Genomic DNA, 15214 nt, shown 5'->3' with positions numbered 1-15214 from the left:
CTAGGAAAGGGGAACTCCTCCCTGACTTCACCACTCACACTCAATCATTTTGGTCCTCAGCCTCCACCCTGGCCGACTCAGGCCAGGCCTCCTCACTTCCCTGGGCTAATTACTACACCAGCCCCCATGCCCCACTGCTGCCAAACTGGGCTTTTCATTTTCTTGCTTGCTTACTTTTTAAAAAAAAAATATTTTATGTTTAAGTAATCGTTACACCCAATGTGGAACTCGAACTCACAACCCCAAGATCAAGAGTTGCATGCTCTACCAACTGAGCCAGGAGGGCACCCCCTAAACTGGCCTTTTTTAAACTCTGGAGAAGGTTGACAGTCCCGTGCTCAAAACCCTTTGAAGGGCTCCCCACTGTTGGCAGGATAAATCCAAACACCTTTAGTGTGGTACCTAGGACCTTCGAGGTCTGGCACCCGCACCCACGATCCAGCTGCACCGGACCCCTCAAGGGTCCTGGTGAGCCAAACTCCCGTCCCCTTCCACATCACCGGTCCCCTTGAGCCAGGAAAGCTGGGCCCTCCCTTACCCTTTCTTCTCCTGGTTCTTCTGCAAAATCCCAGTTCACTATGTACATGGGTAAGGACAGAGTTCTGGAAGCATGCTCTAACAGTACTGATGGTGGTGGGATTGGAGGAGGGGTGATCAGAACTTCCTGCCTGATTCTTTTACACTGTTTGAATACTAACTATCTTTGTAAAGAAGAAACACATTTCTTTTTTAAAGAAAAGAGAAGAATAAAAGAAAACGCTGCAAACCCTCAGCTCAGACACCATCTCCTCTGGGAGCTTTCTTGGCCCTCCAGCCCTGATAAGGCTGGGTCAGATGCTTTCCCTCACGGCACGAGTCATGCTGACCCAGGGCCATCTGTCTGTCTGTCTGTGTCCTTCCCCAGACTCTGAGCCCCTCATGGGGCTCTCACAACTCTGAAAGGCCGCATGAGCACAGGGATTACTGGCCCATTTTATAGACAAGAAAGCTGAGGCTCAGGTGAGTGAACCAACCTCTCTGAGTCACACAGCAAATCTGAGGTCGGGCAGAGGCTGCTCCTGATCTCTTTCACTTGCCCCATGTTAATTCCAAAATGGGACCTCCCCTGGCCTAGCCTTGCTCTCTCAAAGGCTGGTAGGTTGCACAGTAGGTATGCAGTGCTGCTACCCAAGGATGGGAACCGCAGGGTCAGGGAGAATGAGGCAGGGCTGTCCCGCAGGTCAGCCCAGACAGGTCAGTAAGGCCGAAGACCAAACAATCTGAGCAGGGTGGGGCCAGGGAAGCGAGGCCAGCACCCAGGACCCACCCTGCAGGTACCTGGCCTGCTCAGGTGTGCAAAAGATCCCCTTGACTGGAATGTGATGACAGTGAGATCTCACCACCCTGGTTAGGGGGGCTGGAGGACAGACTCTCTGGAGCCCTGTGTCCTAGAATCTCAGAAAGGAGGGCAGTGAGGGAAGACCCAGGCACCCAGCTGATGATCACAACAGGCAGGGCCTCCCCGGGAAGCAGCCTGAGAGGGTCCCTCATGGTGGCCACCAGAGGGCTTTCTGTCCTTTCAGGCCCTGTGCAGACCAGGGCCCAGCTGGCTGCTCTGGGAGCCTGTGAGGAGCCAGGGGAGAACCCTATGCCTCAGAGAGAGCTCCCTGCAGCAGCCCCTTCCTTGAGAGTCCCGGGGGGCCTGTACTGGGCACTGCCTGGGCCCCACACAGCCATGCAGACACAACCCCCGGAGAACACGAGCCAGGAGCCTAGAGCTACAGCCCGTCAGAGGGCTGGTCTCTGTGCCAGGCCTGTGTGGAGAAGTGGCTGGGGGCAGGGGCGAATGTGGAGGGGCTGCTGGGCTGCCCCAAGTCCCCAGACACCCAGCCACAAAGCCCCACTGGACAGTAGGCACCAGCTCCCCCACCTGGGGTCTGCCATCCTGAGGGCCTGAGGAGAGCCCAACCCCGAGACCGTAGCCTGGGCGAGGAGGCACTTACGACAGGCCCAGAAGGACCCTAAGTCCATGCTGTAGCACAACATCGCCTCCCAACCCTGAGCAGGCCCCCAGGCTCTGGGGGCCGAGAAGCTTCTCCAAGGGCATCCTGAGGGTCCCACCCTCATCTTGCCCTCTTCTGAGGATTTTGCGAGGGATGCTGTGCTGGACAGCAGCAAAGCAGCCATGCAGGGAGGACTGGGTAGGGAGGGGCCAGGGCAACATGGCCCTTGCCTCCCAGCCTCCTCTCCCCCACCCCCGACTTCTCTCTGTTCTTTCCATGTATGGGGACTTCGTTCATGGCCTGTGCACACTCTTCCTTCTGTCTGGATCACTCTCTCCTGAATCTCTTCTCCCTTCTAAACTCCTACTCATTCTTCAGGTCTCACCTTATTTGTCCGTTCCTTCAGGACGTCTTCCCTGCTCTGCCCTCCTCCAATCCTCTTAACCGGCCCACTTCTGTGGCCCACAAACCTGGGCACTTAGAAGGTTCTCAGTAAATATTTGTGGAAAGAATGAATACGTGAACAAATAAAAGCCACTCTCAAAGCATGTGGTCATTTCCCAAACCTAGTGGGAAGCTGATTTCTGCCCAGCTCTGGCATTTCTCCCAAGAGGGCATCTTGTGCGGGTGCTGGCTGTATGTGTGTTGATGTGTGTCGGTGTGTGACCAGGATGCTCACCTCTTGCTCAGCTCCTTCAGGGCCCCACTTCGGCACAGGCCCAGGTAATCCCCCAGAAGCTTCAGCTGCTCCCGGCATCTCCGGATGAGGTGCATCTGCTCCACGTGCTCGTACAGCGAGGCGTTCACCAGCTGCAGGTTGATGAGGGGCTGGGCCCGGATCTGCGTCAGGAACTTCAGGGCCTGCCGGCAGATCTGGAGTGCCACCAGATCGTGGGGTTGGGACAGAGATGACCATTTGGTGAGCGCCAATGGGACAGACACGGTCTTACCTACTCACTCCCCGGCCACCCCCGTCCAAGGGTACCATCCTCATCTTATAGATGAGGGAACTGAGGCTCAGGGGTGAGGTGACCGGGCCTAGGTCCATAGCTCATAAAAGTCAAGATCTGAACCCAGGTAACCTAATGCCCAAACCCACTCCCCCTCCATGGCATCAGCTGCGGCCCCTCTCCCCCTGGGCCCACAGACCCTTCCCACTGTTTCCTGTCCTCCCAGCCCCCATTTTCCTGCCTAATGGAAACAGGCATTGGCCCGGGGCCGACTCAGGAACCAGGCGACTGTCTGAGTCAGGTTCCAGCCACAGGAAGCCACAGATCAGACACAGCTTAACGAGGTTTCCCAAGCCCCCCAGCTCTTGCCAGCAGCACCAACCAGGGCTCCCCCAAGTCCCTGCGTGGAGGTGAGCGTTCAACCCCAGTCTCTCCCACCTCAGAGGGGGCTGCAGGTTCCTCCCTCAGCCCTGACCCTCATGCCAAAGCTTACTGAGCACCTACGATGTGCCAGACAGTGGGCTGAGGATCTCAGCCACATCCTTTCCTCAGGCTTATGACAAGCCAATGGGGAAGGGGCCAGCATCCCCATTTTATAGATGAAGAAACTGAGGCTCACAGAAGCTAAAGTGGCTTATCTCATCTACCTGCAGAAAGTGGAGCCCAGGTCTAAACTGAGGTGTGGTCTCTGCACACTTGGCTGCCTCACTAACTAATGAGAAGCCTCCCCCCGCTTCAGTCTTCTCCTCGCTGTGACAAGAAGGATGGAGGAGCTGAGACGTTCTTCACCATCAGCTACGGTACAGTGGTTAGGAGTCGGGCTTCCAAGTCAGAATTGAATTTGAATCTTGGCTCTGCCACTTTCTAGCAGTGTGACCTTGTGACACTTATTTAACCTCTCTGTGACTCAGTTTCCTTGTCTGTAAAATGGGGAAAATAAAAGCACCTCCCTTATGGGATTATTTTGAGTTTAGATTAAAAAAAAAAAAGTAGTATATCCTCAGGAATGGGAGCTGCCTTCAGACTCTGAGTGCCTGTGCAACCCCGCTGTCCCTTAAGCGTGGGGGATGGAACAGGGCCCTCGGAAGATGGTCACACTGGGGGCTTGGGAGCCTCTGGCCTCCGGTCATCCAGCTCCACCACCATCTCTTGCTTCCCCCAACAATGGACAATTCCTTTTCCCATTTCCCAGAGCCCCGAAGTACCAGCCCTCCGGCCGGTGGGCAGCCAAACAACAAAGGCCTGGGGACTGTGTTCAGATGGCTCGTCTCTATCCCCGGCCCAGCCCTTCCCACGACTCGGCTTCAGGCCTTGGGTGAGGCTCAGATGAAACCACACACAGGAATGTGCGCTGAAAACTGCCAAGTGCGTGGACAGGTAGGAGCCTCCTGTTCCCCCGGGACTGTTCCTGGCCTGTGGGCTTGCAGGAGACAGGCAAGGAAGAAACCCCAGGCCTGGGCTGACATCCTGCCTAGTGGCAGCCAGCGGTAACAGGGAGCAGTAAGGCCCCTACCCCACGAGCCAGCCACTCTCTATTTTGAGCGTTCCTGCCTTTCCCAGGCCAGGGATCTCTGAGAGACCAAGAGCAGGATATTTCCTGATCTCAGATATGCCAGGAAAAGTACTGTCATTTTCTAGTTGGGGAAAAGGAAGTGGCACAAGGATTACAGCAATGAATAAGAAGATGGCTTAACAAGTCTCTGGATGTTGTAAATAGTGAGTGTGTTTTATGGCCAAAGAATTATTTGCATGTGTGGTGGTTCTGAGGTTTAATATTCTACATGTAGTTAGTTAAATACTTACCCCTGGGGGCAGGAGTGGGGACAAGGCAACCGACCAAAAAGCCAAAGTGACGCTAACGTCCTTGGGGTTCCGGTCCCCAGCAAGGGGGAGGCTGGAGTGGCACAGAATCTGAGAGTCACGTTCCCTGGGCTCTGATGACACATCCGTGGCCAGCAGGCCCGGGTCTTGAGAGAAGTAATAACTTCTTCTTTATGCTTTTGTGTCTGTCTTACGCAGAAATCTGTGCCTCTGGGGTAAAGCCAAGTTTGTGCTCCTCGAGGCAGGCCCTGACCAAGTGAATGAGGGGCCGAAGGGTGGCAGGCCTCAGAAAGAAATGGCACTAATGTAGGGCTCTAAGACATGGCAGGCCCTGTCCCTGTTAGTCCTCACGCAGTCCTGAGGCACACACTTATTAATCCCTATTTATAGACAAGGAAACGGAAGTCAAATAATTGGCTAATGGTAACATAGCTAGGTGAGTGGGTAAGCTCAGGTGGAGAAGAGGAAATGTGAAAGATCTTGGAATACATCTAATTCAAAGGCATTAGGCGAACTTATAAAAGTACCCAAGACTAAGTGATACTCAGTGGACAAAGCAGGTTATAAAGAAGTATGAGTCCAGTATGATCCCAACTTTACAAATGTATGTAAACAGATCCACAGAGAAGGCGGAAGCTCCAGGGAGAAGTACAGCTGGTTGGCCAGCCCATCCATCCACCCACCCACCCACTCAACCATCCATCCACCCACCCACCCACCTACACATCCATCAACCATCCATCCACCCACCCACCCACCTACCCATCCATCAACCATCAACCACCCACCCACCCACCTACCTACTCACCCACCCATCTACCCACCCACCTAGCTACATCCATCTACGTATCTAATCTGTAGCCTAATGATCCTTTCTTATCCACCTATCCCTATATTTATCTTTCTTTCTACCTACCTACCTACCTACCTACCTACCTACCTACCTACCTACCTGGTTGCTGGTGCCCTACACAGTTTAGTCTGTAGCCACGGGGAGCTGCAGAGAACCATCCTCAGACCTCCAGATGAGGACCAAGGCAGGCACTGACAGAGCTCTGCCCAGGGACTATATACCAGCACCACGTTTTTTTTCTTGGTCAGTTCCCCCGCATCATGGGGCCTGAACCAGCGACCCGGGCTTCCCTAGAGCCAAACTCCTCCATGCAAAGAAGAGCGACCATTCCTCTGTCATTCAGCAGCCCTGTGTGGCCACCGACAGGCTGGGCTCGAGGCTTACCGGGCGCTTGGTGAGGTCCCAGTTGTGGATGATCCTGGCCGGAATCACCGAGGCATCATCTTGGTGGCAGATGTCACAGTAATAGAGGCCAGAGAAGGCACAAAGCTTGGGTCGTACAAACGAGAAGCCAATCTGTCGGGAGCAGCCTGGGGAGAAGGACGGCGGGAGAGTGAGTGGTGGTGAGGCCAGAGTCTGAGATCAATGCAGAAGTTACTGAGCAGAAGGACCTGCTCTTTAAGGGATAGATTAAAAAGGACAGAAAGATAAAACAATATGCACACCGCTCAGAAACAACCCCATTCACGAGCGTTTACAACAGAACCCTGTTAACAATTGTTGTTGCCATTTTACAGCTGAAGAAATCGGTGCAGAGAGAGGTGAGGAGACCTGCCCTGTCACAGGACGATGACGCGGCACGGCTGGGCATTGGACTGGGCTTGGGTTGCTGCTAGAGCCCACATCCTCTTCTGCCTAGCTGCCTGTTCAATGTTCCCACTGCTTACTCACCTCATGCCAACCCCCTGTAGGTCTACCCCCTCCCCTGGGGCCCAGAAATGGAAGTGACCAAGTCTGGGCCACAGTAAGCAGGGTAGGAGCTGGGGGCCTGGGGCAGGCCACAGGGAGTGAGTGGGGAAGCCAGCCGGAGGCAGGGGCATCTGGACATCGCCCAGTGCCAGCTCGGAGTCAGAGACGCCCGATACCTCGGGACAGCGGGGCAGTGTCCAGCTTCAGCCCCTCTGCGGGAGGTCCCTCCGCAGCGGCGGGCAGTGAGAAGTGGAATGCGGTAGGCAAAGCAAAGGCCTGCCTCCCACGGGGCCAGGGGCAAAGGGTCCCTCTGGCCTTGGGACTAGAAGGACTGACTCTTCTGCTTCCTAGCTGCCTCATCCTAACCTTCACTGGATTTCTGCAAGGTTCCATTGCGGTGTCTATAAAATGGAGCTGTTACTTGCTCTTCTGTGGGGTGATTACAAAGTTTAAACGAGAGAAAATTTTGAAAGTGCCCTGCACACTATGAATACAGCCAAATGTCAGCGGTGGGTAGGAGCCTGGTCACAGAGCTGTGACTGTGGCAGGAAGGAAGCCCAAGCTCCCCAGATTCGGTCTCGGCCCACGGGCTGGCAGGTGACAGGCGCGGGGAGAGCTCCCCCGGCCAGCACTTACACCCACTGGGGGACCCTCCTCACAGGCCTTGGGGGCCTGGCCTCCTCCCTGAGCCCAACACCCACAGGCAGGAGGTGTAAAGCGTGACTGTTGGGCATTGGCGGAGGGAGGGGGTGAGCAGGGACCTGAACATGTTTTCTGCAGGAAGAAAACCGCAGACCACTTCCTTCCAGATGCCCGAAGCGGACTTTCCCCTCTAGTCCCACAGGCTCCAGCTGACAGGACAGCCCTCAAGCCATTTGCTGCCAGGTCTCCTGCTGTGGCGCTCTGCAGCAGGGCAAAGTTCTCCCGGTTTGCCCGGAGCACCCACGGGGTTGGAAATGGGTGTCTGGATCGGGGAGAAGAGCTGACAATGGAACGTGAGCCGTGGAATATCTCATGGCCTTGAAAAGCAAGGGAGCGGAGAGGGCCTATGGGGACCTGGCTGGAGCAAGTTTCTAGGACCGTCAAGGTCCTCATCTGGCTCCAGCTTGGGATAGGTACTGTGAGGAATAAATGAAATAATCCGCAAAAAGCAGCTGGCCCAGTGGCCCCCGCAAAAGAATCAGATTTGATGACAGTAATGATAGAGCAGGTGTACTAACTCGGAATAATATCCACAACACATTCTTAAGTAGGAAACCCCAGGTTGTAGAACAGTATGGGTACCACCATGCTGGGTCTCAAACCGCGGCCGCGAGCCGCGGGCCAATTTAAGTACCTGTGGGTTAGATCGAAAAGTCAGTCCCTTCAGTCACACTAGCTCCGTCGGGAGTACTCGGGAGCCCCATGTGGCTTGGAGTTACCAGACTGGACAGCAGAGATCTAGAACATTTTCATCATCAGAGAAAGTTCTACTGCACAGCCCTGAGCTGTACAAGCCCATTTTTGTAACTGAAAAAGACTGTGCACTTGCAAGAGCATGCAGAAATCTTTGGGAGGGTGCCATACCCCTGCTCCAAAAGGATGGTGCAATATGGTAATGTGATAACGGAGGGGGTGGAGAACAGAGCTCCCTGGATTGAACTCCGAGCAGACAGCAGAGCGCCTAGCAGAGCTGCCGCCCACAGGTGCCGACCCTCGGCAGGGGTGCTGGCCTCCGTGGGTGCTGGGGAGAAGCAGGAGCTGTGTACTGCCACATCGCAGGGGTGGTGCGGGGGCACGTGCGGAGAGCCAGGCAAGGGCAGAGAGCCTACGTCCGGAACCCCATCGGAAGCAGAGGGAGGTGGGCATGCTGGGGGTGGTGGGACAGTGGGTGGGCACCTGCACAGAAGCAGCCCTGGGAGTCCAGGCCTTTCTCCGTGGGGATGGCCACCAGGTACTGCAGTAGGAAGCCGTTCTCCCGCGTGGCGAACCTCAGCACCTCCTGACAGTTTTCGTCCAGACTCCCGCCCAGGGTCACGGCCTCCTCGGCCATCTCCAAGTAGGACGCCAGGACCTTGCGCACCAGATCCCTCCACAGGGTGGCTTCCTCGGCGCTCCCGGCCTGCAGCTTCAGGACGGCCTTGGCCGTGATGATTTTGAAGAAGGAGGGGCCCCCGAGGCTTGTGTCTGGCAGGATGTCTCGGATGGTCTCAATTCCATGGCTGTCACTTAACATCTTCTCATTGTTTCTCACTCGGAAGCATTTCAGAGACTCCAAGGAGAGGGAAAAAATATAGGGCATCCAGGTCCCATCTGTGTACAGGTACAGAAGGGATTCTTTAATAGCATCTGGCTCGGGAACTTGGGCAGAGGACCAGCAGAACTGTGTGCCCTGGAGGGTGTCAGGCTCGGGGAGCAGGTCTGGGTGGGAGGGGAGGCCACCCTGAGGGGCATCCGGGGGGTCGTCAGGCTGCTCAGGGTACTGGATGTTCACCCACTCATCCTCCTGCTGTGGCCGGCACTTCTGCAGGGCCTCCCGCACGCGGTCCAGCCAGTCCTCGGCTTCATCCTGGGAGGAGGCCCGCAGGGCCAGCTTCCTGCCAGAGAAGACCAGCTCAAAGCGGCCATCACTGTGCGCCGGCCCCACAGATTCGCAGCGCAGTAGTGAGCAGGTCTCCACGCAGGTGCGCTCCTCGGTGTTCAGGTAGAGGCGGAACTCCAGGGGGGAGAGCTCGCAGAAGAGTTCCTTCCAAATGCCCATGGCCCCCCGCCGCTCCACGGTGCCCAGCTTCATGAGGCCCCGGAATGGGTTGGACAGTCCTGGGGGCAGAAAGAGGCACTTTAGACGGTGGGTCACCCCTCCACCTCCCGAGGCCCTGCGGCAGGTGTGGACACTGACTGCCACCAGAACAGTTTTTGAGTCCTATCCTCACCATCTACTGTTGACCTTGTTCCTGAATTTTACTGAGCCAAAAAAGCACTCAAAAGACAACCTCCACAGACTCCTCACTCTGGCATCGGTACCCACAGTCTCACCTCCCCCTTGTCACCAGGGACGAGGCCAACTCCTCTGTTTGCACAGGGGACGCCCCCCCCCCCACCCCCGCCTACTCAAGGACAAGAACATCTCTCCAACAACCCTCCCTCTCCCGTGTCACTGCTTTCTCCCTTCCCTCCCGCATCATTCCCGCCAGCATACAAACATGCTGTTATTTCTGCCATCTTTAAAAATAGCTTTCCTGATGGCACTCACATCTCTAATTACCACCCTGTTCCTCCGTCCCCCTTTACAGAGAACCCCCTGAGGAGGTGTCAAAACTGTCTCTAGCGCCCCGGCGTCCATTCCGTCTTGAATCTGCTCCAGTCAGTCTTCCGTCCCCTCCTTCCACTGGAAGGGAAGCCCCATGTCCTCCTTGTCACCAAATCCAAAGGCTAACCCTTGGTCCCCATCTGGCCTGACTCATCAGCATCCCTGGATGCAGCTGAGCCCCCTCCCCTCCCTCGGCTGCTGACGTGCCACTCTGGGTCCTACTCCGCCTAACGGGCCACTCTTCTGTCCCCTGGGCTTGTTCCTCCTTCTCTCCCTGACATCTCAACACGGGGGCACCCCAGAGCTCAGTCCTGGGTCCTCTCCTCCAACACCCACCTCCTACCTGGTCTTGCCCACTTGCAGGGCTTTATGCCAACAAGGCCCCGGTTTTTATCTCCAGCCTGAACCCTGCCCCTGAATCTCAGATTCAGGTCTCCACCTTGCTCCACGTATGTCTAATACCTAATAACCACCTCAAAGTGGACATGCGTGAAAATGAATTGCTGACCCTCCCACTGCAAACTGGCCTCTCCCCCAACATTCCTCATCTCTGTAAATGCTACACTGTATCCTCCCAGCTGCTTGGGGTAAAAACCTTGGAGTTATCCTTGATTTCCGTTCTTCCACACCCCATCTGCAGTCCTTCTGCAAATCCTGCTGGCGTAGCCAGAACACCCCACTTCTCACCACCTCCACTGCTACCACGTGGGCTCAGTCGGCTGTCACCCCCAGCCTGGCTGATGGCGAGCGCCTCCTGGCTGGTCTCTCTCCCTGAGGTCCTTCAACATATGAGCCAGGATGACTCCCCATTTAAAGGAAGTCAGATCACGTCCCTCTGCCCCAAACCCTGCAATGGCTGCCATCTCCCTCAGAACGAAAGCTAACGCCCCTTCTGCGGCCCTCGAGGCCCTCGCTCACTCTGCCCTCATCTCTAACCATGCCCTCCCCATCTCCTCAGTTTCCCGAACATGTGCCCAGTGCAGGGGCTTTGCATCTGTTCCCCTGCTTGAGACACGAAGGTTGCCCCGCACCTGCCTGCCTCCTTCCCTCCCTCCCTCCCTCCACGTCTCCTCAGGGGTCACCTTATTTGTGAGGGCTTCCTTGGCCATGTGAAATAGTACACTCCCCACCTTGGTACTCCCCAATTTACTGTTCTCCATAGCAGTGATTATCACTGGCCCAGACTATACATTTACTTGTGAATCATCTTATTTCCTGCCTAGGATATAAGTCTGTGAAGACAGAGACTTTGTTTTGCTTCCTGCTGTGTCCCCAGCACCTAGAACAGCCTGGCACATCGCAGATAACTATCTGCTAAATGAGCGCCTGCCTAACTACCACACACTGCTCAGGGCTCCCTGTTTCGTGGGGGTCTGCCACCAACCGGGGGTCCAAAGGACACACAGTTCTCTCTCTCCCAGCCTGGACTAGCCTTGGAGATTTCAAACAATTGTACAGGGTCTTCCTACCCTCAGGGAACCTGATGGCCTAGGCATGGAAGCACACCTCCTCTGGCATGGTTACAATCACCCTGTGGACCTAAAGAAAAACCTAAATGAAGCCAGCTTGGAGACCAAAGCTCTACCCATACTCCCCAAGCTAGGAACCTGGCCAGAATTGTCTGCTGGCTCATTGCGGACACCAAACGAAGTGGGAAGGAGACACGCCAGGGCATACTTTTTTGTTTATGGGGGTGGTAGATAAGTTAGGTTATGGTTATTGACCGCTTTCTAGAATTTCACAGGGCATGGAAATGGAGCTGGCCTCACTGTAAACAGCACAGAGAGGACACTAATCAGATAGCAGAGCTGATACACCCCACCAGCGCTGTTAAACAAACCATCTAAGGTAAAGGCCTTGGGAGGGGACACTGAAATGCCTTCGAGGGGCAGGGTTTGCTCTGGGCTCCAGGCAGAACCCAGGGTTTTGTATAATCATATGACTTCAGGGAAAAAGTTTCAATATTTCAATATATGAAATAGGCTTTTGAACATTAACTTGTTGAGATTTTATGAGACAATATAGTGCCTTTCCTGAAATGCTTTCCTGAATTACTCAGCAAGGGTGCTCCTTATTACACTGGGGGAAGAGGTGTTGTTTGGGAGAAGACATGGCCCAGAGGCCATCAGCACTGCACTCTGGAAGGCACTGCCCTGCACAGCGAGGCCACTGGAAGCCCACAGCCACCTACCCATCTGCCGGCGGTGCACCACCCTGAAGTTCTTATGCTCCGGCGCCGCGGCTGCCTGACTTTTCCTGCCTCCTGGGGAAGGCACAAAAGCTTTGTCTAAGGCCTCCATGGAGAAGCTTTTTCTTGGTCCTTGAGAAAAATGCCGGAGGAAACCGGGCCTCGACTCTGGCGTCCCTCCAGAAGGAGCCACGGAACGTTCTGAGGGGCTCTCTGGGGGCGGCTCCTGGGTAGGCCGGTAGAAGTCATCCTCTGAGATCCAGCTCTTGCTTTTCTAGTGGGAAAGGAGTGAAGACAGGTTTGTTTCTTTCTTTTTTAAAGATTTTTTATTTTTATTTTTATTTTTTTAAAGATTTTATTTATTTGAGAGAGATCATGAGCAGGGGAGGAGGGACAGAGGGAGAGCGGGAAGCTGGCTCTCCGCTGAGCAGGGAGCCTGACGTGGGGCTCGATCCCAGGACCCCGGGATCATGACCTGAGCTGAAGGCAGACGCCTAACCGACTGAGCCACCCAGGCACCCCCAGAGGTTGTTTTTGAAACTTTTTATGAACATCTTTATTGAGACACAATTCACCTATCATTAAATTAACCCATTTCAAGTGTACAGTTTAATAGTTTGTGTGTTCACAGAGTTGTGCAACCATCACCACAATCTAAGTTTAGAACGTTTTCATTACTCCAAAAAGAAAGCCCATGCCCATGAGTAGTCACTCCCCACATTTCCCCTCAACTGCTCCAGTTCTAGGCAAGCAATAATCTACTTTCTGTTTCCACAGATCTGTCCACTCTGGACATTTCATATAAATGGAATCTTCTAGCAACACGTGGTCTCTGTGTCTGCCTTCTTCCCCTTAGCACCATGGTTTCAGGGTCTGTCCACATTACAGCAGCTGTGAGTACTTTATTCCTCTTCATTACTAAATGGTATTCCACAATGGTACCCATACCACACTGTCTGCTCACTAGCTGATGGGCATCAGGGCTGTTTCCCCCTCTCGGCAGTTATGAGTAATGCTGCTGTGAACATTCATATCCAAAATTTTGTGTGGATGTTTGTTTTCCATTTCCTTGGGCACATACCTATGAGTGGAACGGATGGGTCATATGGTAACTATGCCTAACTTTCCGAGGAATTTCCAAACTGTTTTCCACAGCGGCTGCACCATTTTACATTCCCACCAGCCGTGTATGAGGATTCCAATTTCTCCACAACCTCTCCACCATTTTTTGTTATCTGTTTGCTTAGAGCCATCCCGATGGGTGTGAAGTACCGTCTTGTGGTTTGGGTTTGCAATCTCCCCAGTGTCTAAGGACACAGCAACCTTTCTTGTGCTTCGTGGACATTGGTATATCTTCTTTGGAGAAATGTCTATTCAAATCCTTTGCCCATTCTTAAGTTGGTTTGTCTTTTTGTTCCTGTGTTATAGGTTGAATTGTGTCCCTCACAGAGATATGTTAAAACCTTAACCCCCAGTATCTCAGAACCTGACCTTTGGAAGTAGGGTTGTTGCAGATGTAATTAGTTAGGATGAGGTCATGCTAGGGGAAGGTGAGCCCTTCAATGTGATTGGTGTTCTTATAAGAGAAAAGACACACACACACAGAGGAGAATCCCAAGTGAAGACAGACACGGAGCGAGAAAGTCGTGTGATGACAGCAGCAGAGCTGGGAGTGATGGGTCTTTGAGCCAAGGAACAACAAGGATTGCTGGCAACCCCAAGCTGAGAGAAGGGTGCAGAACAGATTCTTTCTCAGGACCTCCAGAACATTCCTGCCAACATCTGGATTTTGGACTTCTAGCTTCCAGAACTATCAGAGAACGCATTTCTATTGTTTTGAGTTATCAAGTTTATGGTACTTCATTACAAAGGCCTTAGGAAACATTCAAGTTGTAAGGGTTCTTTATATATTCTAGGATATATGGGATACTAGGCCCATACCATATGCATGGTTTGCAAATAATTTCTTCAGTTCTGGGGGTTGTCTTTTCACTTTCTTGCTGGTGCCTTTTGAGGCACAAAATTTTAAAATTTTGCTGAAGTCCAATGTATCTATTTTTTCTTTTGTCTCTGCCTTTGGTGTTATATGTAAGACGCCACTGTCTAAGCCAAGGTTACAAAGATTTGCTCCTATGTTTTCTGCTAAAAGCTTTATAGTTTTAGCTCTTACATTTAGGTCTACAATCTTTTTTTTTTTTTTTTTTAAGATTTTATTTATTTATTTGAGAGAGAGAATGAGAGACAGAGAGCATGAGAGGGAGGAGGGTGAGAAGGAGAAGCAGACCCTCTGCTGAGCAGGGAGCCCGATGCGGGACTCGATCCCGGGACTCCAGGATCATGACCTGAGCTGAAGGCAGTCGCTTAACCAACTGAGCCACCCAGGCGCCCTAGGTCTACAATCTATTTTGAATTAACTGGTGTGTATGGTGTGAGGAAGGGGTCCACCTTTATTCTTTTGCATGTGCATATCCCGTTATCCCAGCACCGATTGTTGAAGGGCTTGTAGAATTTTTCAACCCTGCTTACAGAGTTTGAGATGAGGGAGGCATGGGTGAGCAGGACCCAGAGTCCTCACTGGCCACCTCTGCTGGGACTCCTCACTTCTGAGCAGGCCCCTGAGGCCCCAGGCAGCTAGGCCCTGCCCCTTCTCTTCTGTTGCGGTCTGGGCCTGAAGTTGCTTGCTGGCTGGGAGAAGTGGGTTGGGTCTGGGGTCAGGGGATTGTGGGAATGGATTTTAGCTTCTTCTTTTCTTCCCCCCCCCGCCCCACTATTTCAAGTGCTCCTTGCCTTTCTGTGCCTAAGCATGGATGAACAGAGGCAAGAAGCTGGTTGGACTGCCCTAAGTACTGTCTATACAGAGGAAATGACTCACACAAGGGGTGAGCCCAGCCCAGCTATTTTGTTAAGTGTCACCAACCTCACCCTGAAGTTGCTATATTTCCAACCCCTAACTCAGACTGCCCTCCCTGCTCCCAGAGACAAGGAAGGGGAGCAGGGCTGGGACTGCCCTCGAAGAATTGGTTTGGATGGTTTAATCCATTCAGATGCTAGATGGCTCCTTAAGCCAAGAGTAGAGAGCTCTGAGTCAGGAGTGTGGGGGCCTCACAATGCTGGGCCTCCAGGGCTTCCTCCAAAAACCCTCAGAATTAGCAGGTGCTTCCTTCTGCCAATGAGAGGACAATGTGTCAATGAGAGTGGCTACTTGAGGACTACCTGTAACAC

The 15214-nt window shown here is 53.5% G+C and overlaps 1 protein-coding gene across 6 annotated transcripts in view; it reads right to left on the bottom strand.

The window, feature by feature from the left end:
- PLEKHM1 (pleckstrin homology and RUN domain containing M1) overlaps window positions 1-15214 on the bottom strand; it is a 45646-nt gene that overhangs the window by 5736 nt on the left and 24696 nt on the right. For all 6 annotated transcript variants that reach the window (XM_028092772.2, XM_028092771.2, XM_028092774.2 and 3 more), the window contains 4 exons: window positions 11996-12266; window positions 8394-9314; window positions 5991-6136; window positions 2662-2855 (listed from right to left, as the gene is read on the bottom strand). In XM_028092772.2, the coding sequence (XP_027948573.2) occupies window positions 2662-2855; window positions 5991-6136; window positions 8394-9314; window positions 11996-12266 (1532 nt within the window). The remainder of the gene's footprint in view (window positions 1-2661; window positions 2856-5990; window positions 6137-8393; window positions 9315-11995; window positions 12267-15214) is intronic.

Source organism: Eumetopias jubatus, unplaced genomic scaffold (genome assembly GCF_037043125.1).
Source record: "Eumetopias jubatus isolate StellerSeaLion01/CBP00866 unplaced genomic scaffold, mEumJub1_p1.0 scaffold_10, whole genome shotgun sequence".
Classification (NCBI taxonomy): domain Eukaryota; kingdom Metazoa; phylum Chordata; class Mammalia; order Carnivora; family Otariidae; genus Eumetopias; species Eumetopias jubatus.
The sequence above is the reverse complement of the archived record's forward strand: the minus strand, read 5'-3'. Positions and strand labels throughout refer to the sequence as shown.